The sequence below is a fragment of the Saccopteryx leptura genome, chromosome 4 (genome assembly GCF_036850995.1).
Source record: "Saccopteryx leptura isolate mSacLep1 chromosome 4, mSacLep1_pri_phased_curated, whole genome shotgun sequence".
Classification (NCBI taxonomy): Eukaryota; Metazoa; Chordata; class Mammalia; order Chiroptera; family Emballonuridae; genus Saccopteryx; species Saccopteryx leptura.
This window is the reverse complement of record NC_089506.1, coordinates 192,518,258-192,545,381: the sequence shown is the minus strand read 5'-3', so window position 1 is coordinate 192,545,381 and position 27,124 is coordinate 192,518,258. Positions and strand designations below refer to the sequence as shown.

The window sequence follows — 27,124 nt, the reverse complement described above, 5'->3', positions numbered from 1 at the left end:
CCGGGTTTAAGGGGTGATTTGTTGTACAACATCAAATAACAAAAGTCACCTCCTCTTTCCTTAAATACCACCATGGGGTGGCAGCTGCTTCCTGCTACTCATCACCTCCAGGTTACCTCAGTACCCACTATTTCAACAGCTGTGTGAACAACTGCCTACATTAAATGCGCTACTGTGAAAACTAGTGTGGTTTGTTTTCCTGATTGAACCCTTTAAGTTTCAGGAAGACCACACGAAACGAAAGCAATACATTCCCTAGGATCTCCTCACTCTTCCCCCTCCCAAACCCAGCTTTGGGAGTCCTCACTTGTCCCACTGGGCCACCACCTCTGCTCCTGCCCTTCGCGTCCTCTGCCCACCCCCACTTCCCCTCCATTCTTGTCTTCCCACCAGGCTTCTAGGCGCAAAGGTCCTCTCTCGTCCTCCTTCCTCAGGGCCCCTAGACACACACGGTGACGCCGATCTGGGGGGGAGTACAGAACTGAGTTTATTGTTCTGAGTCTGGGTTTTGTTCCTTAGACATCATGATTCCTGGATGGAGGTGAGGGTGTCCCACCTCCCTGAGTCGCAGTCCAGTGGGCCTGTTTCCATCGTTTTCCAGGTTCAAAGTGCACTGAGAAGGCTTCACAGTTTTAATACTTCCTAATGCTCAACTGAGGCAAAGTGACAAAATGGCCCCCCCACCCCCACCCGCCCAAAAAAATAAAGCCCCAAGCCCCCAGCAGCTGCTGCTGCAGCCGTATGAAAAAATAATACAAACTCTTCTTAAAAAATAGATTACACAGAAAGAACCCAGAGGACAGGGGCCATGGGGAGAGGCAGGGGCTGCTCCAGCCACTGGGAAGGAGCCTCGGGGAGAGGCCCAGGAGGGTGCTGAGATGAACTTCAGGGGCTAGGATGCTGGTGGACACCTGCCTTGCCGCTCTGCCCAACCTCACTCTGCTGCTCTTCCCAGCAGCTCTGGCCCAGGGACCCTCCCTTCACCCTGAGGCCTGGTACCTGCTTCTCACTAAAGTGGCTTCAATAAAGAAACAAAAAGACCCAAAGCAAGGAGGGCTGCTGCTCCTACAGGAGAAGACCTCTCCATGCTTTGGGGGTTTGGATAGTTATCAATACCTGTTACTACCTAGACACCCCGGGGCTCCTGGGACTCCCTATGGCTCCTGGGAACATGGCCTCTCCCCTGACACACCCTCCTATGTACCTAGCCATGACAGGGCACAGTCTAAAGCTGTCCTCCAGCCAGGCCTCGGAGGAGCTGCAGATAGGTGGAGCGTGCGCAGGGCGGCCGGGGAGGCATGGTGTGGATGGGGCACAACTCACGTGGACCCTCCAGCTCATGCAAGGAGAAGCAAGAGGGGGCAGCCCCACCGAGACAGAGGTAAGGTGGGTGAGGTGATGGTGTGTGTGTAGCCAGGCCAGCTCTGAGGCCAGGGGCAGAGACAGGGCAGGGGCCATGGCTCACAAGGTAGAGGAGGCAAGTCAGGGCCTGATGCTGGGGAGGGGTTTGGGTGCCCACTGCCCGCTGAAGGCTCCACACCTGGCTACCTCCTGCAGAGGACTCTCGTGCAGGGTGGATTCTCCGGAGTAGGGACAGGGGCTGCTGGGTGGGCCAGGCTCAGTCAGGGACCTCGGGGTGGGCAGGCAGTCCACTTTCACCACGCCGGTAGGTCTCCCAGAAGCCCCTGTCCAGCTGTTCTAGCTGTGAGCCCAGTGGCAGGTGGCCGGCCAAGTGCATGCGGAGAGTCTCCAGCCATTGCTCCAGCTTCACAAAGGAGGGTCTGGGGTGACAGGTGGGGGAGAGAGACGGTGGATTCTGGCTTTGCTGGGGACCAGCCCACCCACAAGGTTGCTCAGGCCAAGCGCCACCCCACTCACCTCTTTTCAGGGTCCAGATCACAGCAGCGCACGGTAATGGGGAAGAAGCTCGGGGGACAGTTTGGAGGGCAGTATCGGTCCAGGAAGCCTCGCACATTGAGGCCAAAGTCCATGGTGCGGGGCAGGTAGTCAGGGTCAGCGTTCACTCGCCCGATGATCTGTCCAGCACAGGGTCAGCAGTTACCTGGGAGCCCTTGGGGTTGGGTGCCACCCAGGCGGGTTTGCAGGCAGGTCACACTGGGCCTGGATACAAATAGCTGTGGGCAGCCCAGTTCCCAGGAGCGTCCCTAGTCCAAGGCCTGTGCAGATCTCCAGCCTGCAGCCTGGGAGAGTGGAGAGGAGCCACCGGGCCGGAGGCCAACTGCTGCCCCTCCCTGGACCTACCTCACACAGGACGATTCCAAATGAGAACACATCCACCTTCTCATCATAGCTTCGGCCTAGACAAAGAGACTGACTGTCAGTGGGTGAGGCGGGGCCAAGGAGACCAACGCGGCAGCGGGGCTGGGCCAGACAGGCCAGCCAAGTGCATGCCCCGGCCAGCAGGTCAGGACAGGAGGCAGAGGCTCGGCCCCGAACCCCACCAGTTCTCAGCAGACTTTTGAGGGATGAGGACGAGAGCCCTAGGCAAGGGGTTCCAGGCCCAGCTTGGTCACTAACAAGCTGTATGACTCTGGACAAATCATGGACTACATGGTGGCCCTGAAAGAAAACCATGTCAAACTCTGGGAACCTGTGAATGCTGCTTTATTGGAATAGGGTCTTTGCAGATTATGACTAGGGATCTGGAGATGAGATGACCCTGGATTATCCAGGCAAGCCCTAAATGCCATCACAAATGTCCTTATAAGAAAGACAGAAGAGAAGGAAACAGTGGCATGGGAAGATGGAAGTAGAGATTGGAGCCAAAAGCCTGGGAACGCCAAGACAGCCACCAGAGCTAGCAGCAGCCAGGATGGACTCTCCCCTGCAGTCTCTGCAGGGAGCACAGCTCTCCTGGGTTTCAGGTTTCCAGCTTTCAGAACCTTACAGAAGAGAATCAGTTTCTTTTGTTGTAAGCCATCCAGTTTGTGGTTATCTGATGCAGCAGCCTCAGGAACTGATATAAACTCTAAGCATCAGTTTACTCATCCGTAAAATGGGAAGAATATCATCTACCTCATGATATTCATTTATTGAATATTGCATAGTTTATAATCTTTTTTCTTCCTTCATAGTTTATAATCTTATCCAATCCTCACACCACACCTTAAAAATAGGGACTGTTGACCCCATTTTACAGATGAAGTTATTTGGGGGGCAATGTTAACTTCGGTCAGAGCGAGTGCTGAGATCACTGCTGGTCTGCCTGCCCTGACCCTGTGTTTGCATATGCCCTGCCTGTGGAGGGGCTTTCTAACCCACAGTCTAGGCACACAGAGGACCAGTGTGTGACAGGCCTGGTAAAGAAAGGAGTGGGACAGAGAGGGACAGTCCTAGGCTGAATAACGACCCCCAAGGATGTCCCCGTCCTGAGCCCTGGAACCTGTGAATACGCTGCCTTACAGGACTGCGCAGGTGTGACTGAGTTAAGGATCTTGAGACAGGGCGATTACTTTGGATTACCAGGTTGAGCCCCATGCAATCACAAAGGTCCTTGTGGAAAGACAAGTGACACAGGACACAGGTGTAAGGGAGAAGACGCCAGGCTGCAGCCTTGGTGGAAGAGGGGCAGTCACCCGCAGAGTGAGGCAGTCTCTAGAAGCTGGAAACGGGAAGGGAACATCCTCCCCTGCAGCCTTCAGAAGGAACCAGCCCTGCTGACCCCGACTCAGCCCAGTGAGACTGACAATGGACTCCTGACCTCCAGAACTATGATAATTTGTGCTTTTTAAGCCAAGTGTGTGGTAACTTGTTACACCAGCAATGGGGAACTAATACAGGACCCAAGAGGAAGGGAAGGGGCCAAGGAGGCCAGGAGTCGGATGGCTGTAGCTCTGCCTCAGACGGCTGGGTCCCAGGGGGATACGTCCCAGGTGGGGCCGCCCACTCACCATTGATCATCTCCGGCGCCATCCAGTAGGGGTTGCCTACCACCGTGTAACGTTTTTTCCGGTCTGGCTTCTTGAGGCTTCGCAGGTCCTCGGGCTGAGTCTTCTCATCCACCATGAGCCGCGCCAACCCAAAGTCAGCCACTACCACGTTCTTGTTCTGGAGTGATGGGGAAGCAGGGCCGCACTGAGCATGCTCCTGACACCACCAGCTTCCTGCTTCTAGCCTGGACCCCACACAAAGCCAGACAGCTAGAGAACTGACACTTGGGGCCTGCCAGGGAGGCTGCAATCCCACTTCTCAGAGGGGCTCAGGTGCAGGATGGGGACTCCCTTCCTTCCCCAAGCCCCTTTGCAAATAAAGCTGCCTAAAGCTTCAGAGAACACCAATGTGGCTCCACTTCTCTATTTATTATTTATCTCAATTCTCCAACATGTCACCTTACAGATGAGGTGACAGGTCCAGAGGGATTAAGAGAATTGCCCAAGACCACCCAGCTGGTCAGTGACAGGACTGGGATTCAAACTCAGGACTCTGGAGCCCCTGGCTCTATTATTTGAGATTTGTAGAGGCCCAGACCCCTGGCAGAGTCGCGATGCTGGACTGCTGAGTCTACCCCGCGAAGAAGAATCAAGGACAGAGCCTCCTGAGAGATGAGGGAGAGGCAGGAGCCCAGGGCACAGGGCCCCGTAAGGGGGCTGGGGAGGGCCTCCAGGTGCCCCGAGGTCCAGCCTCTTGGGCTTGGTGTCCAAGGCCCTGGAATTCTGGACCCTATTTGCCAGCTCCAGGATTAGCCACTGTTGGGTGGACACTGAGGAGTGGGCACAGAGAGGCTGAGGTGGCAGGGCCCCAGACAGGTGGCAGTTAGGGCCTGGTTCACTCTGAAGGGAGGACCCTGTGCTGCCTTTGGGAGAGACACAAATGTGGACAGCCACCTGGGAAAAATTCTACAAAGATGGCCATTGAGAGAGGGGATGAATTTGCGTCCTGAACCTACCTCAGTGGGGCCTCAGGCGACACAGTCCCTCTAAGGGCTTCATCTCCTCAGGTGTAATACCAGGTAAAAGGTTAGTTGAGGGGTCCTGACCTGGGATCCTCGGACCCTTGGGCAGTGGTTTTTGAAACTCAAGGTCACCAGGATAGTTCAAGTGCTGGTTCCTGCCCTACCGCTTTCAGAAGGGCGGAGGCGGGGGGCTCAGGGCTGTAACCCTTTGGGGATCCAATGGTATAGGGCTCTGCAGACCTTGCTATGAGAAACAGCTCTAGGGAAACCAGCCAGGTGACCACTGGATTCTCTGAGGCCCCAAATTGTAGACAAAGGTATTGGTTATACATAGATGAATTTTGGGGACAAGAGCGTTCAAAACTCTCACTGGATTCTTAAAGGATGGGCTGAGCTGTAGGATTGAGGCTATGACAGATCACCCTGTCCTCACCCTGCCTAGCACACTGGAAGACTTGGCAGTGATGTCCATTGCCAGCAGGAGCAGTCTGAGCAGGCTCCCTGGGAGGGCTATGGAGTGGATCTAGTCTCACCCATCTCTCTGTGCTCACTGCCCACTGCATCCCGCAGGCCAGAGGATCCCAGAGCTGCCTGGACATTGTCAGAGAGCTGAGACCACCCCACCACTAGACAGTGAGCAACTCATGGCTTCCTGAATGTCATACCACTGGGCCTTTGCATGGCCCATTCCCACCATCAGAAACATTTCCTGTAACTGAATTTGCTGGACAAACACCTGTCTGTAGAACCTCCTCCTCTGGGTCTGGATCTCAACCTGCCTATAGTGTGAGGAATCATGTTCACCAGCAAATACGTGTCCACCTGAATCTCAATGTGAACATATATGGAAATAGGGTTTTTGCAGATACAATTAGTTAGGATGAGGTTACACCAGATTAGGGTGGGCCGTAAATCCAAAGACTGGGGTCTTTAGAAGAAGACACAGAGACACACAGAGGGAAGAAGGCCATGTGAAGATGGAGGCAGAGATTAGAGTGATGCAGCTACCAGCCACGGAGTGCCAGCACCACCAGAAGTAGGAGAGAGGCAGGGAGATCCTCCCTCAGAGCCTCTAGAAGAAACCAACCCTGCCAACACCTTGGTTTGGGAGTTTGGGCTTCCTGAGCCTGAGAAAACATTTCTGTTACATAAAGCTACCCAGTTTGTGGTCCTTTATAATGGCCGCGTCAGGAAACTTCTCTGCTCGGGCATGGTCGGTCAGTCACTTCCTCCTCTGCTTCATGCAAACAGCCTGTGGTCACTCAGTCACCACCCCTTCCAGCCTGACTCCCTGCCCTCACTGTCCTCCATTAAATATGTCCCCTCAAGAAGCCTGCCCTGACCACCCAGCCTACATGCCCAGAGCCTACTCTAGACCCGCCTCTGTGGGTGCTGCTTCGTGCAGGCCTGGCCACTCTGCCGTGGGCTGTCCTCCAATTGGCACACTCTGGTCCTTTATGGTCTATACATCAATTTCTCCCTCACTGACTTGTCAGACCCTCCTAAACCCTACAATGTCAGTGGCTCAGAGAGCTGGAGCCACATTGCAAGTAAGTGGCACAGCAAGGTCTGTTTGCACAGCTCCTGGCCTTGAGCTGCTCCCCACATACCAAATGGGAGTAGGAGCGTGTACCCAGGCACCTCTATTCAGAGAGGGCCTCGAGGCGAGGAGTGTGGTGGGCAGGGTGCCTGGGGCCCCCTCCCTCCCTGGCCCAGGTGCTCACCTCACGGACCAGGCAGTTGTGGGAGTTGAGGTCCCGGTGAATGATGTTCATGGAGTGGAGGTAGGCCTGGGGATGGGGGGCACAGAGGTCAGGAGGCAGCTGCACTGGAGGACCCCAGACTTGGTCCCTAGAGGCTCTTATCACCCCTCATGCCTCAATCAGGCCAGAAGCGCCCCTCCAAGGGGTTCTTCCCACCCCCGCATTCAGTCCCCTCTGCCTACCCTCAAAGTTTCCTTGTGGCTTCCATTTCTAAATTCCTTGTGGAATTTTAGGATAAGTGGGATTGGACCACCCAGCCCACAGCCCGTAAGTCAGAACCAGAGCCTACTCACCATCCCCGAAGCAATATCCTTGGCAAAGCTCACCCTCTGACTCCACGGATACTGGCTGTCCTGCGGGCAGAGAGACAATGGCCAGGAGGGGCTAACGGAGCCACAGTGGTGGGACAAGAGGGTGAGAGAGAGGCAGGAGGAGCAGTGTCCTAGAGAGGCTAATGACCCCCACTCTCTTCTGCACCCACACCTGCTCCTTCTAAGGGGTGTGGGTGAATAATTCAAAACAATTTTCTAACAGAACTGATTTCAAACAGTTAAGGGGAGGGGGAAAGACTCCTCTATAGTTCCTGATCCTTCACCTCTGAGGAAAAAAGCTCTTTTTATCTTCTACAAAATCCTATTCTTTCAAGTTTTTAAAACATCTGAATCCACTTTCATGGACCATCAGAGACCGATGGGCCTGGTGCAGTCACTGTGGAGCGCCAGCCGTGTCACGCAGGAGAGAGGCCTTTGGCCCCAGGCATCCGGGGAACACCTTCTCTCCCTTCATCCCCTAGGAGACCTCCAGCAGGAGGGTGAGGCATCAGAGCGTATTCAAGATTCAGAGTGCAGTTAGGAAGTCTCAGTTGGTGTAGCCCAGACTTTCTAGACCGTACTTGACCACAGAGTCCCTCAGAAGAAGTTGTATCTGTTAGGAGCCCAAAGGAATGACACTTTGGCAAGACCAGGTGATTCAGCCCAGGGGCGAGGAATCGGTGGCGGGCATGGAAGGAAGACAAGAACTAGAGGGCTTAGGGTGATGCTGGACTGGCCCCAGCACTGGATCCCGGGCCACGCCAGCAGCACGCGAGTGCTGGAAGCACCCTCCAAGCCCTTCGTTTCTAAAGATGGCTTTGTAATTTTTTCCAAGCCCTTAAAGAGAGTTCTGAATTTTATGGAACACTGCAAACAGTACAAATGATTTGGTTTTACTAGAAGTAAAATAAAGGCCCACTGTGAACAAGTCACAGGAAGGGGCCTCTCCTCAGGTGTCTGACCTGTGACAGCTGTGACTGGGTCTGGCTTGTGGCCCTGCAAGACAGCTAACAGCCCGTGTCCCCTCAGCAAAGCTGCGACTTTCTCTGGGCCCAGCTCTTCCCCGGCTTTAGATGGGGATCAGTGCAACACTATTGGATTCTGAATCAGGGTTTGGAGAGCCTTTGAGACCGGAGGCCGACCCCAGTGAAGAAGGGTCAGGCGCAGAGGGGAGGCGCCTTGCATGGGACAGCCCAGCACTCACCATACTCTTGATGATGCCCCGGAGTGTGCCCCCCTTGATGTACTCGGTGATGAAGTTGAGCCTCTTGTCCTTGTAGAGCACTCCAATGAACTTGAGCACATTGGGATGCTCCAGGCATCGCATGACCTTCACCTGGGGGGGGGGGGGGCCAACAGGTTGGGCCTGGGGTGGTGCTTCCCTGTCCCACCGGAGGCCACAGACAGTGCCAAAGACGGAGGAGCCTCCTCAGCCCATGGCACTCCTGCCATACCTATTGGCCGCTGTGCTCTTTGTTTGGGCTGTTCCCACCCCCAGGGGTGGCCGTGCCCTTCTTACCCTCCTGGTAGATAGTCTCTTCTTTCAATGACTTGAATGTCACATCCTTTTGGGGCCCTGGCCCTCTGCCAACCCCTCTTAGGAGGGAAAGGGGTGGGGACCACAGCATGTACCAGGAGTTTGGTGAAGAGAATGTGGCAGTTCTACTCACTGACCTCCTTGAGAAATGTCCTCTGTGTCTCCTCATCGAACCGGATCAGCTCCTTCATCACCATCACCTCACCTGTCTCCCGGTGTGTCACCTGCGTGGGGACACCGAGGCATGGAGATAAGACAGAAAGAGGCTCCATCCCTACCCCAGGACCTCAAGGGAATGATTAATCAGCTTCCAGATCTTCAGAGATTTCATGTGATGTCCTGGCCCTCAAGGGAAGGAGGACTTAATATATTTACAGATAAGGAAACCGAGGCTCAGGGAGTTTTCCTATCAGGGCCCAAGATCACCCAGTGGACAGGGAAGGGGGGTGGCTGGGGCTTGTGTCCAGGACCGTTTGACCCAGAGGCCAGCTCTCTTTCCTCTGCTCTGCTGGGCTGTTTCTCAGAGGCAGAATGGTTTCTTTACCAGGAATTCCTCCCCTAGCAAGGGAACCGGAGACAGGGCTGGGGGCCAAGGCCTATCTGGACAAGGGCATGTGGGTGGCCTGGCCAGCACCTTTTGTATAATCCTGAATCTTCTAGCCTAGTCATAGCAAGTGACATGAGAGCCAGGGAAAGGTTGTCTCTGCTGAGGAGAGTGTGAAGAAAGCAAACCCAGCCCCAAGCCCCACGTGGGCTGGCAGCAAGCTCAGTGTCAGGCCTCCAGGATCTGGCCAGGCTGCCCTCCCACCCCTCACCTTCCAACAGCCTCCTCCGTATAAAGCTCTGGGTCTATCTGTAGTAGGTCTTCTCCCCCTCACTAGCTAAAGAAGGCCCAGGTGGAGGTGAGTACTGGCTAAGGAGTCTGGAAGCCCCTTCCATGTGGATTCCTGGAGGCACTGGGGGGAGGAGGCAGGACTGACAGGTCACACCCAAGCTGCTCCCCTGCTCCCACTCTAGGCCGGCCCCTGCCCGCATGCCCTGTACCTTGATGGCCTGGCCGAAGCAGCCCTTGCCCAACACCTCCCCGTGGATGAGGTCCGATGGCCGGAAGATGCGATGTGGCCGGCAGACTACACGGAGTGATTCGGAGCGCCCCAGGTCCTTGCGCTGAGAGGCAGGGGAGCCCAGTGAGCCGGCACCCGGAGACCTGTCAATGCTGCAGCTCCTCCTGGGGGACACACACACACACACACACACGCCCAGTGCCACTGGGGCAGGTGGACACCTGACTGAGGCCCCCTTGGGGAGGCCAGGCCTCCACTTGCCCCCTTCCTCTTGTCTGTCATGCTCCCTCTGTGAGCCTACGCAGTCGTCTGTTCGTGGAGGGTAGCACGGGGCAGCCCTCCTTGGGCGGTCGCAGTGCTCTCCCCCTATCCTGATGCCAGCATCTGGTGTCCCGTCCCGCTGGGCTTTCCTGTTTGTGGCCCACTATTGTTCAGTTGCCATTGGTGGGAATGTTTGTCCTTGGGCTTCTCTAATTGGTGGCCCTGGGTCAGACAGTCTCCTAGAATGTGGGTCCTGGAGTGTAGAAGCAGACGACCTGCCCAGGAAGCCCGTAACTCTGCCATATAGGGTGGCATGAGTTCCAGACAGGCACAAATGGGTAGGAAATACATAACCTCAACATCACTATTTCTTAGTGTAAAAGTTGTCCCCCCGGAAGGTGACCTCCCCTCCCCAAGTCTTTACCAGGAGTCCTAAGCAGGCCCACAGTAAGTGGAGTGAGGACCAGGCTGCTTCTGGGTTTCTCCCTCACGTCCCCTAACCCCCTGCAAGAGGGTATGGGGCACCCCCCACCTGGACCACGCAACAGCTCTCTAGCTGTCTCTGGCCTTGAGTACTCTTCCACATAGGAAACCAGAGTGGTCTCTGTGAAACACACCACTCTGCTGCAACACCCTTCAGTGAGGCCCCGGGATGGGTGGACAAGGGCCAAAGACCCCTGCCGCATCTAAGGCCCTGCAATTAGTTTCTGCCTTGAAACTCACCCTCCCAAACCACACCCAATGCTCCAATCATCTTGAGTTACTCATCTGCTACTCCTTGAAGCCAAGAACGCTCCCCAGCCCAGCTGGGGGAGCTGCTTCCACTTCTTTTCCTACTTCTCATGACCCCGCCTTCCTCTTTCAGTCCCGAGGACCTTTTGCTGACCTACTTTTTTGTAAGGCTGACTCCCCCAGAGACTGAGCAACTGAAGGGCGGGAATCCGGTCCCATCCCAAGGCCCAGCATCAATGAAAGTACCTAGCTAGACACACCAAGGTGCAGGGCCGACTTACAGGAAAGGTTTCTGCCGGACAGAGCTGCCTGCCTCTCCAATGGGAGTGTGAGCCGGGGAGGCCAGGGGGCTGGGCTCAGGCCCAGCCACATGGCCCACTGTGTCGTGGGGGTCGTGCTCAAGAGTCAGCTGGAGCAGGCGGCTGGTTTCCTGGATCAGCAGATCAATCTGGGGAGAGGAGGTGCGTGGACAGGTGAGTCCCAGGTGGTGGTGGGCAGGTATGAAGGAACCACTTCCAATCCTGTTTACCAGACTCCGGACCCATACCTCATCCAGGGGCACGTTCCGAATGGGTGTGCCATTGATTTCCAGTATCCGGTCTCCAACATGGATGGAATTTTTCACATCTGGGCTCATGCAGCCTGGGTCCACTCTGTAGGCATAGAGCAGTGGTTAGAGCCCTGCCTGCCCACCTGTCCCCTAGCCCTGAGGAGAAACCAAGGCCAAAGGGACCAGACTGGGGTGAGGGGCCAGATGATTCTATCCTGTGTAATTAGTAGGTGGCAATGGTCTAGAACCCTGAAGTCTTGGTGGGAAGAATTCTGTAATTAATTACTGATGTCTGCTTTGTGAAACTGGAGAAAGGCAGCACACCCCTAGGTATTTGCTACCCTACACCAGATGCTCAGGGGCTAGAGCCGTTCAACTGAGCGTTGTCTCTGCCATGGAGGACAGACTGACCCTCCAAACTTCCTGGTGTGCTTGGGGCAGACGAATGTCTGGATCCACTGGCTTCTACCTGACTCCCAAACTTGCCCTGCAAGATGGAGTGAAGGCTGGCTCCCCGCCCTCTGGAATCAGCGGGAAGGAGCCTGCAGCCTGCCCTGAGCCACAGCTGCAGAGCGGAGACGGATAACGCCCTTGATTAGCTAGCCAGAAGCTAACTCACGGAATGGCCAATTTGCCAGATTTAATAGCGTCTTTTAACTCTTTGGTGTTAATTATCTGGTTTTCCTTTTGTCTTCATATAAGCTTTTAAAAGAATGTTCACTTTGCCTCTACCCTGAGATGAGGAACGGCCGAGGTCAGGACAGAGAGGACGTTAGGAAAAATAGATTCATAAAAGATTTCATTATCAAAACATATTCTCACATGGGGTATCTCTCCCTTACACCGGAAAGCCAGGTACTAAATGCAGAAGGAAGAACAGAGTTGGAAAAATCATCATTTTGTAGCCATCGTGGTAATAATTGATAGAGATAAGGACCATCTATGGATGCCAGCACCATTTGGTGAAAGGTTCATGGGGAACAGGATATTTACAGAGTCAAATCTCATAAATGTCTTATTGATTACATTACAAAAGGAAAAAGTCCTTTACAGCAGAGAGGATTATTTGTGCTTTAGTCAACGAATCAAAGCTGACATCCCCAATCAAGGGCACTTGACTGACATGTGCATAAGGCATGGAGCACAGCACCGCTCATGCACTAGCCGGCCGAAATGCATGACCGAAATCCAATAAAGAGGAAATGTCAGTCAAACCCAGATGGAAGGACATTCCCCTTAACAACTGACCTGCACTCTTCGTCAGTGTCATGAAAGACCGTGAGAAGCTGAGGAACTGCCACAAATGAAAAGAGACTGAAGAGACATGAGGATTCAGTGAAATGTATGGTCATGGACTAGATCCTGGCTCGGGGGAACTGTTACAAAGGACAGTCTGGGACGGCTGGCAACATCTGAACATGACTGTCTATTGCATAAAGTACTGTATCAATCTTAAATTTCCTAAATGTCATGATTACATTTAAGATATTTAAAGTCAGCTTTGATTCCTTGACTAATTATCAGTTGATAATTATGTAAGAGAATGCCCTTTTTTAGGAGAATGAACTTCTTTTGGGGGTAGGATGGGTCAATGATATCTGCAGCTTACTCTCAAATGGTTTAGTGAACAGTAACAATATGTATACATATAAATATAAATCAATATATGTGTATACACACACACACACACACACACACACACACACACACACAAACGTGGCCAAAAAATTAAAATTGGTGAACTTATGTAAAGGATGTATAGATATTTAATGTATTTATTACTTAAGCAACTTTTTTGTAAATTTGTAAATGTCAAGATAAAAAGTTGAAAAAAATTAATATATAAGGTCTACCGGAAAGTTCTGTCCGTTTCTATCACAAGTTTCGACACGTAAGCACATGTTTATTTGGCGCATGTGTGCCTATTTTTATCACTTAATGTATACATACTGACGTAGCAAATTAACTAAAACAAAGTTGATTCATGTTAGTCTTATGTGTGAAGCGATAGTGTACCCATGGCTACTGATAAAGTTCATTTACGCCACTGTAATTTTTACGAATTTCAACAAGGAAGAAATGCTACAGAAGCATGTAGAAATTTATTGAAAGTGTTTAAGGAATAATACCGACTATCACTTGTTTTTGTTCTTACAAAATTTTTTGAAGGGCAAAAAATTCAAAAATGAAGAAGATATCAAACAAGCACTCGTTCAATTTTTCGCATCAAAAGATAAAACATTTTCAAAAATGGGATATACAAATTGCACTCACACTAGCAAGAAATCATTAATAATAATGGCAATTATATTACTTAATAAAGTTTATTGACGATAAGAAAAATTTGTATTTTGTTTTATTCCAAAAACGGACAGAATTTTCCAGTAGACCTTATATTTTCATTGCTATAAGCTTCTTGTAGATACAGTCCCAAAAATATATTCCTTAGACTCCCCATCTCCCCTCCTTTCTGTTAAGGCAGCAGTGGGCTGGGTCACAGATAAATCAAGCTTTCCTTAAAATGCTGCTATAAACAAAATGAAAAGTGGTAACTAAGACTTGCTTAATACCAGTAAATCCGGTCGGCAGCCTTTCGGCTTTTTGCAGAAATTGGAAAGCAGATGTTCGCTGGAAAGAATGCTCAGCCAGTAAGGGAGATGGGGGGAGGTGCCACCAGCTCTCCATATCTAAAATTCTGCCTGGTTGTCAGGGACCAGCTGGTCTGGGAGTTTCCCCATCTCTCTCACCAGTCTGTCTGCTTACTTGTGTATGTAAGGCAGCTGTTGGCTTGGCTGATGCTCAAGGTGGGGGTGGAGATGGAGAGTCAAGCCTGATAGCATTCTCCTTCCTCAGTACCATCTTCACTTCCTACCGGCTCCAAGGCGTGCTGCCTGGTACCCAGCAGGGATGTGAGAAAGTTTACTGAATCCTGTGGAAGCTGGCATTTGGTTCCCATGTCCAGACATGGGGACGTGGGAGACATTTAACATTACCTCTGAAGGAGTCAGTGAAGGCCTCAGAGAAATCTTAGAAGGCTCCAAAGTGTCCAACTTCCTCACTGTTCAAAGACCCTGAAGCCCAAAGAGGACCAGGAGCTGCTTAACATCATAGTGGGTCGGTAACTGAACTGGCTCCCTAGTCATTCCTTCCGGTATCTCAGACCTTTCCCGCTGCCTTTGGAATTCTCAGGGATAACCTGCTAGTATGATACTACATCTTGGTTTTGTCCGCCTTCACATGTCTATTTCACTCTCATTCCTGAAGGATATTTTCAAATATAGAATTTTAGGTTCATAGCTTTTTCTTGCTCAGAGCATTAAATATATCATTTCACCAATTTCTGGCTTACACGGTCTCTGTGGAGAAATCAGCGTCAGTCCATTGTCCTTTTTTAAAGGTAATTTGTCTTTTTTATATGGCTACTTTGAAGGTCTTTTCTTTTGCCTCTGGTGTACCAGTTTCACTAGAGGGGGTGATTCATGGGTGGATTTCTTTTTATTTTGCTGTTTGGGATTTACTGGGCTTGAATCTGTGGACTTGTGTCTTTTATCAGTTCTGGGAAGTTCTCAGCCATTACATCTTCAAATAGTGCCTCTCTCCCATTGGTTCTCTCTTCTTTTGGGATTCTAAATAGATGACTTGATCAGATCAATGTCCTCCATATGTCTTACTGTCTCTTTAGCAGTTTTCATCCTTTTGTATCTCTGCTTCTTTCTTCTGCTATTTTAAACCCTAGTCTACTGTTAAATGCCTGCATTAATATTTTCATTTTAATAATTATATACATTATTTCTATGGGTTATATTTGGTTCCTTTACAAATTTATTTTTCAAGCATCTTTTTTTATTAAAACATATTGAGTATGATTATTTTATATTGTTTCTGATAATTCCAGTATCAGAAGGTTTTATAGGTCTGGTTCTGCTTCCTGTTGTTTCTGCTGACTCTTGCTCACAATGCCTTGCCCCCCCCCCCCACATCTGGTTCTGTTTCTGTGTGCTTCTGCTGACTCTTGCTCACAATGCCTTGCCCATATATATATATATACGTTTAGTGACTTTTGACTGAATGGCTCATCATCCTGGAGACATTTATCTAAGTAAATTCAATGAAGCCAGAAAGGATCTGCATCTGTCAGGGATTGGGAGCACTACCAGTTGGGAAGCACTCTAAACTTTTACAATTTTACCTTAAGGTTTTTGAACCACCCAGACATATGAATTTGGTTTGCAATCCCAAGTGTGAATTCTTAGCTTTCCTTTCTTCTTCCATTCAGGTTCAAATCAGTTTATTTTACAGTCCTCAAAGTTGGGGGGGGGGGGCTGATGCAAGGTGTATTTTATTTCTTATTCATCCTCGCCTTCAGGGCCCTTTGGCGGTAATAGCTTAATGGGGGAAGGAACAGTTCTATTAGATTAGCCTCCTTAGCAGGTAGAGGCTTTGAGAGACCCAGCCATGAAAGGACTCGAAAACTGAAGCTTAAGTTCACCCAATTTAGATTTGCCCTCAAAGCTTGGCTACTTTTAGTATTCTGCTGACACCCCTCAGTTCCCTTCTTCACTTATTCCTAACCTGGCTACTTCTCTTTCTTATTGGATCATACATGGATTAAAGAAAATATTTAAAAACATCTTATCTAGCATTTATAATGATTTTTAGAGGACCCAGCCATCTGATATACCAGGCTGTCAGAGCTGGGCTCTATCTGGGCCTAAATGCTACCCGTTTTCAGAGCCCTTAGTCCCAAAGTTGGCTACCCATCTAAATCATCCATGACCACAGCCGTAACAGCTGTAGCCGCAGAAGGCCAGCCACTCACCCTTGGACGCGGACGGTGTGGGAATGCTCCGTGCCACAACCCGGCGGGCCGTGAGGGGGGTCGATGGAGACTGAGAGGCCACGTTTGCCATGAGCTGAGGCTGGGATGGATACTAGGGTGACTGTGTGGGGCAGGTGAGAGCCGGGGGAGTCGGGCAGGATCTGCTCGATGACGGGGGTCACCACGGTCTGGTAGTAGCAGTGCCCGCTGCAAGAGCCACAGGCAGTGGGAACCCAAAGAGTGGGAAGAAAAGAGCATCAGCAGTCACCAGCATCACCACTCCCCACCGCCAAGCCCCAGGCTCCCACGGGAGGACGGTCTCAGCTGCCCGGTGGGACTGGGAGCAGAAACTGAGCACACACAGCCCTGCCCTTGCCCCTCTGGTGCTAAGTCATTCTCGGTTTGTCTACTCTTGTCATGTTATAAGCTGACCAGAAAAAGGCCTGGGGTTAAATTCAGTTCAGGAGTAAGTCATTAAAAGTCCATCTGGGATCAAGCCATGTAGTCCTTGAATTCAGTTTTATCAGTGTTATAGAATAAAAAATTTCTCTAGTCTTTGCCCCTGGTTTCTGGGGAAGAGGCTCTTAGTCCTTGAAATAAGAGTGTCGTTTTTCCTGAGCACCTCAGACCACACCTGAGTTTATGTTAACAAGGTGATTCAGAATGGGCGGACTCGTCACCAGAAAGACCAATCCTGTGATTAGAAAAGGTTGGGGCTTTGACCCAGTCCAACCTCTGAGGAGGGGATGGGGTCTGGAAATTGAGTTCAGTCATGTGCCTAATGATTCATTCAATTCTGCCTACATAATGAAATCTCATTAAAAATTCTGGTGGTGCAAGGAGGTGGGGTGTCATGCATAGAACCTCTGCTCTCAGGATCCTCTCAGACCCTGGCTTTTGCATCTTTTCATCTGGCTGGTCCTAATTTGTACCCTTTATAAAAAACTGAATCCTAATTATAGTACTTTCCTGAGTTCTGTGTGTCTTTAGCAGATTATCAAACCTCAGGGGGTGGTGGGAATCCCTGATCTATAACTAGCTGGTCTGAAGTGGGATTGGCCTGGGGACCCCTGAACCTGTCTGAAGTGAGGGTGGTCTTTTGGGGACTGGGCCCGAAACTGGTGGGGTTAGTGGTTGGTGCCAGAATTGCACTGCAGTAATACACCAATGAGAAGGCTGATGTCTGATGCTTCCAGTGCAGCTCTTATGTCATATTTTCCAGTCACTTCTACAAAGCACTTTTATTAATGACTGCCCCACATGGGCAGGGAAGGGGCCCCGGGGTGGGAGACCCATGATACAGGTGGGCATGGCAGACTCGGAGAGGGGTCAGGGCACTGACCAGTACAGCTTGGAGTGTTCCACCAGGGTGTAGGTGTCCCCATCACCAATGAAGGTCCCGCACGTGAGGCAGATAAAGCACTCGGGGTGGTACTTCAGCTCCCCGGCCACCTGGAGGGGGGACGGAAGGACAACCCGACTCAGCAGCCCCTTCAGGCCCCGTATCTCCTCCCCTTGGCCTTCTCTCAGAACGGCAGCCTCAAACAAGCTTTGACGACCTGGCTGGTCAGCTGCTGAGTTCCTGGACAGCTGACTCTAAAGATTGGGGGCTGAGGCGGACAAGTGGGCTAAGAGGGCATGAGGGAATTAGAGAGCCAGGGAAAGGAGGCATGGGAGACACGATGGGAGAGAGATCTGGAGCAGGAAAACCTGTGAGGACATAGACACACACACCAGGTGAGGTGTGAGTGGGGTGGGGGTGCTCACCATGACCAGCCCCTTGGTGATGTGTTCCGAGCACCCGTGGCAAGACTCGCCATAGCGGGCCCAATAGTCTTTCTTGCAGAAGAGCTGCCCATCCTTCTCATAGTACTGGTGTGAGAGGGAGGCACTGCAGTCACAACACCTGGATAGAAGAGGAGCCAGAGCTTAGCACGGCCCACTCCCGTCCCTGCCCCGTGGCTGGGTCTTGCCAGTCTATAGGTGCCTTTGTGAGAATTGGAAAAGGTGTGTCCTCTGGACAGAGGCAGCCTGCACTGGAGCATTGGGCTTAGCAAGCAGAGGCAGGGATGGATTCAGCCTTCTTGGCCAGAAGCCTCTGTGCAGTGCACAGATGTACAACCACCCATAGCAGTTCTGCACAAGAGCGACTTGCTCTTGGTCACCACCAGTCAGGTGGAAAGGGTAATGGAACCACAGAGCCTAGGATTGAGGGGGAGGGCCTGAACAAACCATGGGCCCCACTCCTCTAGTCTAGTCAGCTTCCCCTCCCGCTCCCTTCCCCCACCCCAGCAATGTGGAGGAAGCCTGAGCTAACTCATGTTTATAAGAGTGACCTGTTAGAACCATGAAGATCTACTAAACGCTAGCACCTTCCCATTGTCTTTGTTACATTTACTTAGTCCTCACAGGCCACCATGAGGCAGGTATGGGCATCCTCATTTTAGAGATGAGGCAGATGAGCTTCAGAGAGTCTAAACTGCCCAACCTACTCCCTGTTCCACTGAGGTATGAGGCAGGAGTTCAGTTTAACAGAGACCTGCTAGGATCAGTCAAGACAGGGCATCTGGGCCCTGGCCAGATAGCTCAGTAGCTTAGAGCGTTGTCCTGATATGGCAAGGTTGCAGGTTCGATCCCTGGTCAGGGCACATACAGGCATCAACCAAGGAATGCATAAATAAGTAGAATAACAAATCAAGGTTTCCAACTCCCTTTCTCTCTCTGAAAAATTAAAAAAAAAAAAAAGATGGAATCTGCTGGTTTCCTAACTCCAGCCAGCCCTACAAGTGCTGCCAGCCACAACAAGGGGGCTTAAGGGGCAGCACAGAATAGCCCCTCCCTCCACCTCAACCAGAGCCTTAGTCCCCACACCTTCCTTCAGAAGAGCAGTCATGCTGTATGGAGAATGCCCAGATGTACAGGACTGATCATCAGTACCACCGTCAGGTCACGATTCCCCTCTCCCATCAGCAGGGGCTCCCAGGGAGGCCTCCTGAGAGGGGCTCCTGAAGAGCAGATGGGGAAGAAGGATGTTCCAGCTTCCTGGTGTTATCCCACAGGCCTGGAGCTAGACCAGCATGCCTGGCTTTTCCACCCAAGTGTCTGTCCCAGTGGGGCAGGCACCAATAGCCCAGCTAATTCTGGATGAATAAATACAGAAATGCGAGGATCCCAGTGAGCCCTCAGGGGCATGTTTGCAAGAGCCTGACCCAGGGTCCTAGGGGCCAGAGTGCATACCACGCATAGACTCCATCCAGCTCTGCAGCTGCTTGGGCCTTTTGGGTGATGAGCCACGGCCACACAGGATCAGAAGGACCCAGCTGAGTTTATGGCTCAGGGAAACAATCCAGGGGAGAGGGAGGTAGAAAAGACTGGGACATGAATCAGACAGCCCCAGCCCCCAGGGTACCCTTCACTCTCCTAGTCTGCTTTCATTGACTACTCCTTACCTAGCGAATGGGGGTGAGGAGGCAGAGGACAGCAGCCAAGAGTGCTGGTGGGACACTGTCCCTTTAAGAGGATCCAGCCAGTTCCCCATTGTCTGGGAGCCTGAAGGGGAGGAGGGGACAGGTTGAGGGGGGCACATAGCAGGGACAGGGGCAGGGAAGGCACAGAATACCTGGGTTCAGAAGCAGGGTGGTGGTGGTGGTGGTGCACCCAGAATGGGGGTCTGATGCCGTTTCCTTATGAGAGAGGGAAGTGGGGAGGGGAGGTCTCCGGAGGCTGCCCTGGGATGTGAGAGGAGGCAGCGGAAGCAGCAGCTGGACCAGAGCTGTGATGTCATCCTCGCCCCCCCCAACCCTTCCTGCCGAGGGCCCCGAAGGGGGCGGGCATCTCACTACGTGGGGTTTGCAGGAGAAGCAGGCTCTGCAAAGAGGCGGTGCAGGCCCTTGGGGAGGCCCCCCACGCACTGCACTCATCAGTGATTCACATCACCCTTCCACAGACCAGACACATCGTGTCACAGCAGCACAGGAGTCTCCCCCTCACTCCAGGGCTGCCAGGATACAGGAAGTGGGGCCCCCACTGTGTCTGGGTGGGCGGTTAGGCTCTGGAGCAGCTGCCTTCGCCTGGGGGAGAGAATGCTCTTCTCCCGCCTGCAAACTCCTTCACAGACAATCATAGCGCAGCAGCCCTGGAAGACCTGATGCTGACTCACCCCAGGGATCTGAGTGCAGTCGGAACCTGGTCACCACTTCCGTGAGGCCTGCGCTGAGGCCTGGCTAGGTGTGCCCTCCCCCACCTCTGCAGCCTTCACAGCAAACCTTTGATGACCCGTCAGTCTTTGCCATTAACCTGCAGGGACTCTGAGGTCCCAAGCCAGGCATCTACACACACTGGACCCCAACGAGAACATAAGTGGTTCCTGCCAGAGAGGCCTGCTCTGTGCACTCCATCTGAAGTAGTTCCCAGCCCCAGCATCCTCAGAACTGCTCCAGGACACCCCAACTGGGCGCTATCTCAGAGAGGGGACAGGTACCTCCATCCCAGATAGGGGATCTGGCTCCAGCTCACGCAGCAGCTGGGTGGCTGGCACTTGTGGCCTCAGTGGACCTTTGCTTGTGGAATGCACCCAAGTCCTCTGACCCTGTCTGTCCCTTAGTCCTCAGGTCCACATCCAGCGAGCAGCCAGGAGGCACCTGGGGCAGGTGGGCCTGGCTCTTAGGGGTGCCCTACACTTGCCCCCATCCCAGGTTGTCAAAGAGAGTTGTGCCAGGTACTAAGGATATATAGAGAGGTAGGATGTATAGGGCTATATGTACAGAGATGGTCCAGGGCTGAACACAGAGGCAGATGAACTCCCAGGGGACAGTTGTCTATCTGACCCATCCACGGTACCCTCTCTGACAACAGAAGACAAACCCAGGCTCAGGTACTGGGGAGGGCATAAGAGGGCTGGGCTGGGAGGCAGTGGCAACCTTTGCAATGACAGGTCCGTTACTCCCAGGGGTGCTCTCTCCCTAGGGCCACATCCCTGGACACCAGAGGTGAAGGAAGGGCAGCTGGAGGACCAGCCTCATGCAGAGACTACCGGAGAGGCCAGAAGCTTCGGTAGCGGCCTACTTCCCCTTGACAGGAGGCCACCAGTGCCCGGGGTTTCAGTTCTCCCGCCCCACAGCCTGGACCCGGGTCCGTCTGTCCCACAGTTGCCTCCAGCCCCAGCCCGTGTGCCAAGAGCCCTACCTGAGGCCTGGGACAGGTGGGGAAGGGGCTTTCCACTTACTTGGCCCCCCTAAAGAAGTGCCTTCTTCTCAGGGTTGAGGGCAGCATCCTTTGCAGCTCCCCACAGCAGGGGCTCTGGAGGCCTCTGGGGAGTGCACAGGGCCGGGTGCGCCCGCCTGCTTCCCCATCCTACTCCAGGCACTCAGGATTGGAGGCTGCAGAAGGTGGGGCCTGCGTGGCCACCCGCATGGGAGGAGAACGGCACAGCACGTGGGTGCAGGAGGACTTGGTCTGAACCCGCAACAGGAAGCAGTCGACAGGCCTTCTGCCGAGGCTCTAGTGCAGGCAGGGAGGCTGTGGCTGTCACTCTGCCCACAGCCTTACACACGGAGAAAGGTATCCTCTCTGTTCCTCGGCCTCTACTTTGACAAAGGCACTGGGGCCCAGGGATCTCTTGGGACAGGGATAAACTCAAAAGTAGCTGCTTCTTCCAGCACTGCCAAGAAAACATAGGTCGACTTTCATGGACGGTCTGACCTCCTTACCTGAAAGGTCCCCCAAAGACAGGGAGGCTGCATTCTGGCCCAGGCTCAGACCCACAGTGCCAGCTGCGTGCTCACCCCTCCTCGCCTCAGGCCAGCCCCCCCAGCCCCCAGGAAGATGTTAGCAGAGCTACAGCAGCCCCAGGGCTCATGCACTGCAGGCTGCTGGGAAGGGACCTCCCAAAGGCATCAGGTGGGCCAAAGGGAAGCCTGGACCACTCTGGGCCTGGCTCTAAACGTCCAGGAGGTGGGGCCCACAGGGGTGGGGTGCCTGGAACAGAGAAAGGAGGGGCTTGGAGTGACAAAGACTCCCAATGTTAATGCCAGAAGCATCCTGTGTGCCCAGAGCAACTCTCCCACCACAAGGCTTCAGAGCCCAGGAGCTGGTGGCAGCCCTACTTCATGGCACTGTGATGCTCCCAGGGAGAAACCAAGCAGACTCTGGAGCCTTGTGCATCCCAATGAGGGCCAGACGGGCTGCCTATAGGTCATGGGGACCAGGCAAACAGTGCCCCCTGTCTGAACTGCCTTTCTAACAACAATCATGGGATGTGGACACTGTTGACCTCCCCAGTTTTAGGGGCTGTTGGAAGAACCACACCATGGGGTCAGAACACTAGCATAAGCCACAATGTGGAACCTGTGGCCCTTACTGCCTGTGAGCTCTCCTCACTGTGGCAGCCTTCCCTGTCATCAGGAAGATAGCCTGAACATGCCTCCTTCCTACTGCCCCCACCAGGGGCCTCACCATCTGGTTATGCCGGGCAGGGACCCTTCGAAGCTGGGTTTGATGCGTCCTAACCCACTACTTGACTCCTGTGACTTCCATGGTTGTACTCCTGGCCCTCTCCCATGGCTCCCAAGGCTCCATTGCCCTCCTCACCTGAGGCACAGCTCTTTTCCTGATTTCCCTCGGTCCCATCGCAAATCCCCTCAATGCCAGCCCTCAGTGGGCTGTTCTCTCTGGCCTTCTAACCTCTGACTGGCCTCAGACCACCTAGGCCCACTCTGGGCAGCGCATTGCCTCCCTGGATAGCCCACCACACCTCCAATTCAACAGGGACAGGGCACATCTCATCACTCACCCAGCCCTCGACTCCACCAGAGCCAACAGACCACTTTAAATCCAGCACCTGCCATTCACCAGCCCCCAGCCCCATCCCAAGGCATCTCACCTCTTCAACTCTGCAGTTTTTTGGAATGAGACAGACATAGGTTCAAGTCCCAGCTCTAGCTGTTACAACTTTCAGTAAGATACCTGATTTCTTTGGGTCTCCATTTCTCACATACAAGCTGGGCAAGTAACGATACTTCATTTGGTTATGTCGAAGGTTTAATGAAATAACATTAAAAGAGTGATCAATAAGTACTGACTCATATGACCAAGACTTGCCAAACACTGTCCCTTCTATACCTGCAATTCTTTCCACTCTTAGTCACCGCCTTAGGTCAGGCCTTGACTATAGATCCCTGAACTACTATGACAGTCCCTTCCCTGCCAAGTTATCATCTGCCACTGGGATGGCACTGTTTTTTTTTTGTTTTTTTTTTAGAGAGAAGTAGGGGGAGAGAGACAGAGAGACAGGTACACCAAGCTGCTCCTGTATGTGCCCTGACTGGGGATCGAACCGGCAACCTCTGTGATTCTGGACCACATACCAACCAATTGAGCTATCTGGTCAGGGCTTAATTTTTTAAAATTTATTTATTGATTTTTTAAAAAGAGACAAAGAGAGGAAGGAGGGGAGGGGTAGGGAAGCATTCATTTGCTATTCCACTTAGTTGTGCATCCACTGGTTGCTTCCTGTGCGTGCCCCGACCGGGGATTAAACTTGCAACTTGTAGTTTTAGGACGACACTCTAACCGACTGATCTAACTGGCCAGGTATGGCACTTTTCAATCGCACTTCCACCCATGTCCCACTCTTGCTTTCTGAGTTCCTCTGCTGGCTCCCTAGTACCCTCAAAAGGTCCTTATCTTGGTGTTTGGGGTCCTTCACAAATCAATCCCAAGTTTGCCTCCTCACTACATCCCTCAACTCAATCTGTTCCAACCAAATGAGCTGTTCCTGTTTCCTCAGTTGCCCACGCTGTCCCACCCCCTTGTCTTGGTGCACATGGCTTTCTTGCCTGCTGAGGATCTGCCTCCCTGAAGACCTCCTTCTGAACACCTGCTTGGGAACGCCAGGCCATGGTGCCGGCCTGTCTTCTGGCCTCACTCGTCAATGGTATTATGTACTGTGTGTTCATTTCACTCACTGGCTGTGTGACTTTGGTCAAAAGAATGAACCTCTCTGTGTCTCAATTAATGGATAAAAGTCCTTACACCAGTGTCTGGCTCTTACTAAACTGTAGAAAACGTTAGACATTATTCTTAAAAAAGAAAAAACCTTGTCAGAGGGTTCCATTGACTAAATTAAACTCCATCAGCTGGTGGTCGATGCCCTGACCCCCAACTTCACCCTCCCTCCTTTGCAATGCATTTCCGCCTGAACTCTGCTGTTCGCTGACTGAGCCAGGACCTGTCACCATTCAAACCTTTGCACCTGTAGGGTCCTCTGTCTAGAATTCCTTCCCATGCAGGAAACCGCACATCCTTTGAAACCCCAACTCTGGATCTAGAGCCGACTCTAAGGCTCTCCATGACCCTGCTCCTAACTATGGTCCCATTGGGTTGCTGGGCCACCTTTGGGTCCCATGTGCTCAGCTATAGCCTTGACCCCTCTTGCAGCACTTAGGAGTTGGTGTCTGGGCTATGCATCTTCACACCCAACCCAGGGCATGGGGAAGGAGCCTTTCCTCAAGGCCGGGTTTGTCCCTTCCTCCCTGGAGCATGAGCACTCAGAAGGTAAGGATGCACTGCTCCCCCCCTCCTCCCCCTGCCTGGGTGCCTGCAGGCCTTGGTAATACTGGTAGAAAGGCAGATTTCTCCCCTCCTCTCCTTAGAGGTCTAGAACATTGGTTTTTAACCCCTTTACATTTTGGGACTGGTGAAAATAGGAGAATTATTTCGGGGACTGTAAAGGCAGAAATCACCCTGGGCATAAATAATTTGACTAAGATCTTTGTGTCTATAATCTTCATACAACATCAGGATGGTTAATTCTTTTGGAGACCAGCACGAAATTTCTGACGGATCAATCTGTGGACCAGACGGACAATTGAAAAATACTGGTCTAGAATGACAAAACAGAGAAGCCTTTAGAGATCTTCTAGCCCAAATGTCTATTTTACAGATGGAGAAACTGAGCCCAAGGACTTGCTAGAAGTCAAGAGACAGCACCAGGGGGAATAGGCAGCTCTCCCAGATAGCTTACCTAGCCTCTTGTCTCCGGCAAGCCTTCCTTAGGGCACCCTACCCCTGGCCAGTCCACCTTACCTGAAGCAGTCTGCGTGCCAGTCAGCATTCAGGGCCTGGAGGTACTGGCCGTCATAGATCCTCTGGCCACAGCTCGCACACATGGGCAACTCACTTCCTACAGGAGGAAAGGGAGCCAGGAACCATTCTTAGCGGAGTCACTGTTTGGTACAGGCCCAACCTGCCCTGCCAACCCCACATGCACCTGCAGAAATCCTTGCGTGCGCGCACGCACACACACAGAGCACCTGGACTGGGCAGTCACTGTGCTGAGCAGAAGGAAAAAAGGAGGTAGGTCTGAGAGTCTTGCTGAGACCTTGGCTAAATTACCAAGTCTCTCTGGATCTCAATTTCCCTATCTAAACTGGCTGTAAACTGAAGAGGAGGATCAGATGTCTACTCTCTCCAGCAATAGCATTCTCCAACTCAAGGTAAACGGAGAGAAAGAAAGCAGCAGGATTTGGAAATAAGGTAGCAGGGGACATTCTTGTCATAGCTCCTTTCCTCCCCTACCTGCCCAGGAAAAGGTACTAAGAGGACCCTTCAAGTCCAGGGTGGGAATGGACAGGACTGGATTGAAGCCCCTGGGAGGGGAAGGGCAGGAAGCCCAGAGGTGTCAGCCCCAAATGAGCCTTGGTTATGTCCTGACATGACCAGGGACTGGGACTACAGAGCTGGGTACTCCCAGATACCTACTCCAGGGAGGCCGGGCACCTCTACCAGCTGGCCACTAGGCATGCTTAGTCATCCTTGGGGCCTGGCACGGTTGGAACTGGGTGAGTCCTAAAAGATCCCCCAGGCCTGCCCTTCCTCATTATATAGATGGGGAGACTGAGGCCTGGAGAGGTTGAGGATTGCTGGGTCACACAGCAGGCTCCCAGGTCATGGCCTGCTCTCCATGCGGACCCAGGGACCTATGGTGGGGGCAATAGTGAGATGAGCCCTTGCTCCATAGGCCTTCAGGGGCCTGGTGGAGGGCAGGCTGGAGGGTCTGGCTAATCAGGACTGGGTGGGCCTATGTGATGGCACAGCTGAGGAAACCCAAGGAAGGAGACTTGATCCTTCTCTGGGCTGGAGGCATTTTGAAGGGGTCTGCTCTTCACACCCTAACTGCTGTGGAGCCCCAAGTCTTGAGCCCCAGGAAGAGGGAAGAGGATGTTGGGATGAGAGTCATCCACCCAACCGATACTGATGGCAGGCACCGGGTCTGGTACAGGGACAGTGGGGGTGAGGACACCCAGCATATTGCCAATGGCTCCCTGGAGGCTCATCTAGGCTCTGCCCATTTAGCCCCCAACAATCAGTACCGGGGGACAACTACGTGGCCCCCAACTGTATACAGATAGGGCAACTGAGGCTGGCAGGTAGTGTCTGGCTCAAGGTCACGGAGCCATGCAGTCGCAAAGCGGCGACTGGGACCCAGGGCTGCGGCTTCCCTAGCGCCTCTTTCTTCCCAGGAAGGGTTAGAGAGTGGATAAGAGGTGGCCCAAGGAAAGCCCGGGGTGGCCAGAGCACGCGGATGAAGGCCAGGGCTGGGGGTGGAGGGCAGTGCCTGGGACTCCTAAAGGGTGGTCGTCGGTCGGGGCATAGGGGGAAGCAGGGAAAAAGAGGAGGAGGTGTTCTCCGCCCGCAGGAGGACAGCCCACTCAGGGCTGAGGAGGTGAAACCCGGAGGGAGCGTGTCAGGGAGGGGCCTGCGGGCTTCGGAAGGTCGAGCTCATCCCCAAGGAGGGAGGGGCGCGGCCTCGCGGCCGACCCGGCCTCCGCAGCGGCCGGGATAAGGCCCCTCCGGTGCCCCACGCTCCCCCAAGAAGGCGCCCCCGCCCGCCTGGTCCCCAGGTTGGCGTCCCGCCCGGCCCGCGCCCAGCGCACCTTCCTCTCCCATACGTTCTTCCCTCCAGGTGCAACAAAGTAGTGTCAACCTCATGCACTCGACGGGAGGCGGGGCCCGGCGGGCTGGGGGCGGTCCGGGCCCCGCAGGCTCTCCCGCAGCCGCCGCCGGTGTGGGAGGCGGAGGCGGAGAGAGCGGGCCCGGCCGCGATGGGTTCCGGGCTCGCGGCGCCGCAGCCGCCTCTCGGACTCCCGCTCCGGCACCGGCTCCGCGCCGCGGCGG

General features: G+C 53.1%; 1 protein-coding gene across 5 annotated transcripts; it reads right to left on the bottom strand.

Annotated features, from left to right (window-relative positions):
• Positions 1–464: 464 nt before the first annotated feature.
• On the bottom strand, positions 465–27,124 carry LIMK1 (LIM domain kinase 1). Of its 5 annotated transcripts, none has more exons than XM_066382403.1 (17): positions 26,884–27,124; positions 25,034–25,130; positions 19,399–19,498; positions 17,717–17,855; positions 17,292–17,401; positions 15,950–16,156; positions 11,128–11,233; positions 10,862–11,028; positions 9,568–9,751; positions 8,661–8,747; positions 8,191–8,322; positions 6,969–7,028; positions 6,637–6,702; positions 3,912–4,068; positions 2,263–2,318; positions 1,879–2,036; positions 465–1,781 (listed from the first exon to the last, which is right to left on the bottom strand). In XM_066382403.1, the coding sequence occupies exons 2-17, from the start codon at positions 25,059–25,061 to the stop codon at positions 1,619–1,621; spliced, it is 1,920 nt and encodes a 639-aa protein (XP_066238500.1). In that variant the 5' UTR covers positions 25,062–25,130; positions 26,884–27,124; the 3' UTR covers positions 465–1,618. The 5 variants fall into 5 exon arrangements, with proteins under 5 accessions (XP_066238500.1, XP_066238501.1, XP_066238499.1 ...); XM_066382404.1 differs by lacking the exon at positions 26,884–27,124 and adding an exon at positions 21,174–21,608; XM_066382402.1 differs by lacking the exon at positions 19,399–19,498.

Bases quoted from the DNA above. Each gene is read 5' to 3' on its own strand.
- LIMK1 (XM_066382402.1), bottom strand. From the start codon at position 26,938: ATGAGGTTGACACTACTTTGTTGCACCTGGAGGGAAGAACGTATGGGA. The intron at 11,029-11,127 runs GTATGGGTCCGG...TCCTCTCCCCAG, and splicing joins GGAACGTGCCCCTGGATGAG to ATTGATCTGCTGATCCAGGA. The intron at 4,069-6,636 runs GTGAGCACCTGG...CCATCACTCCAG, and splicing joins ACAACTGCCTGGTCCGTGAG to AACAAGAACGTGGTAGTGGC.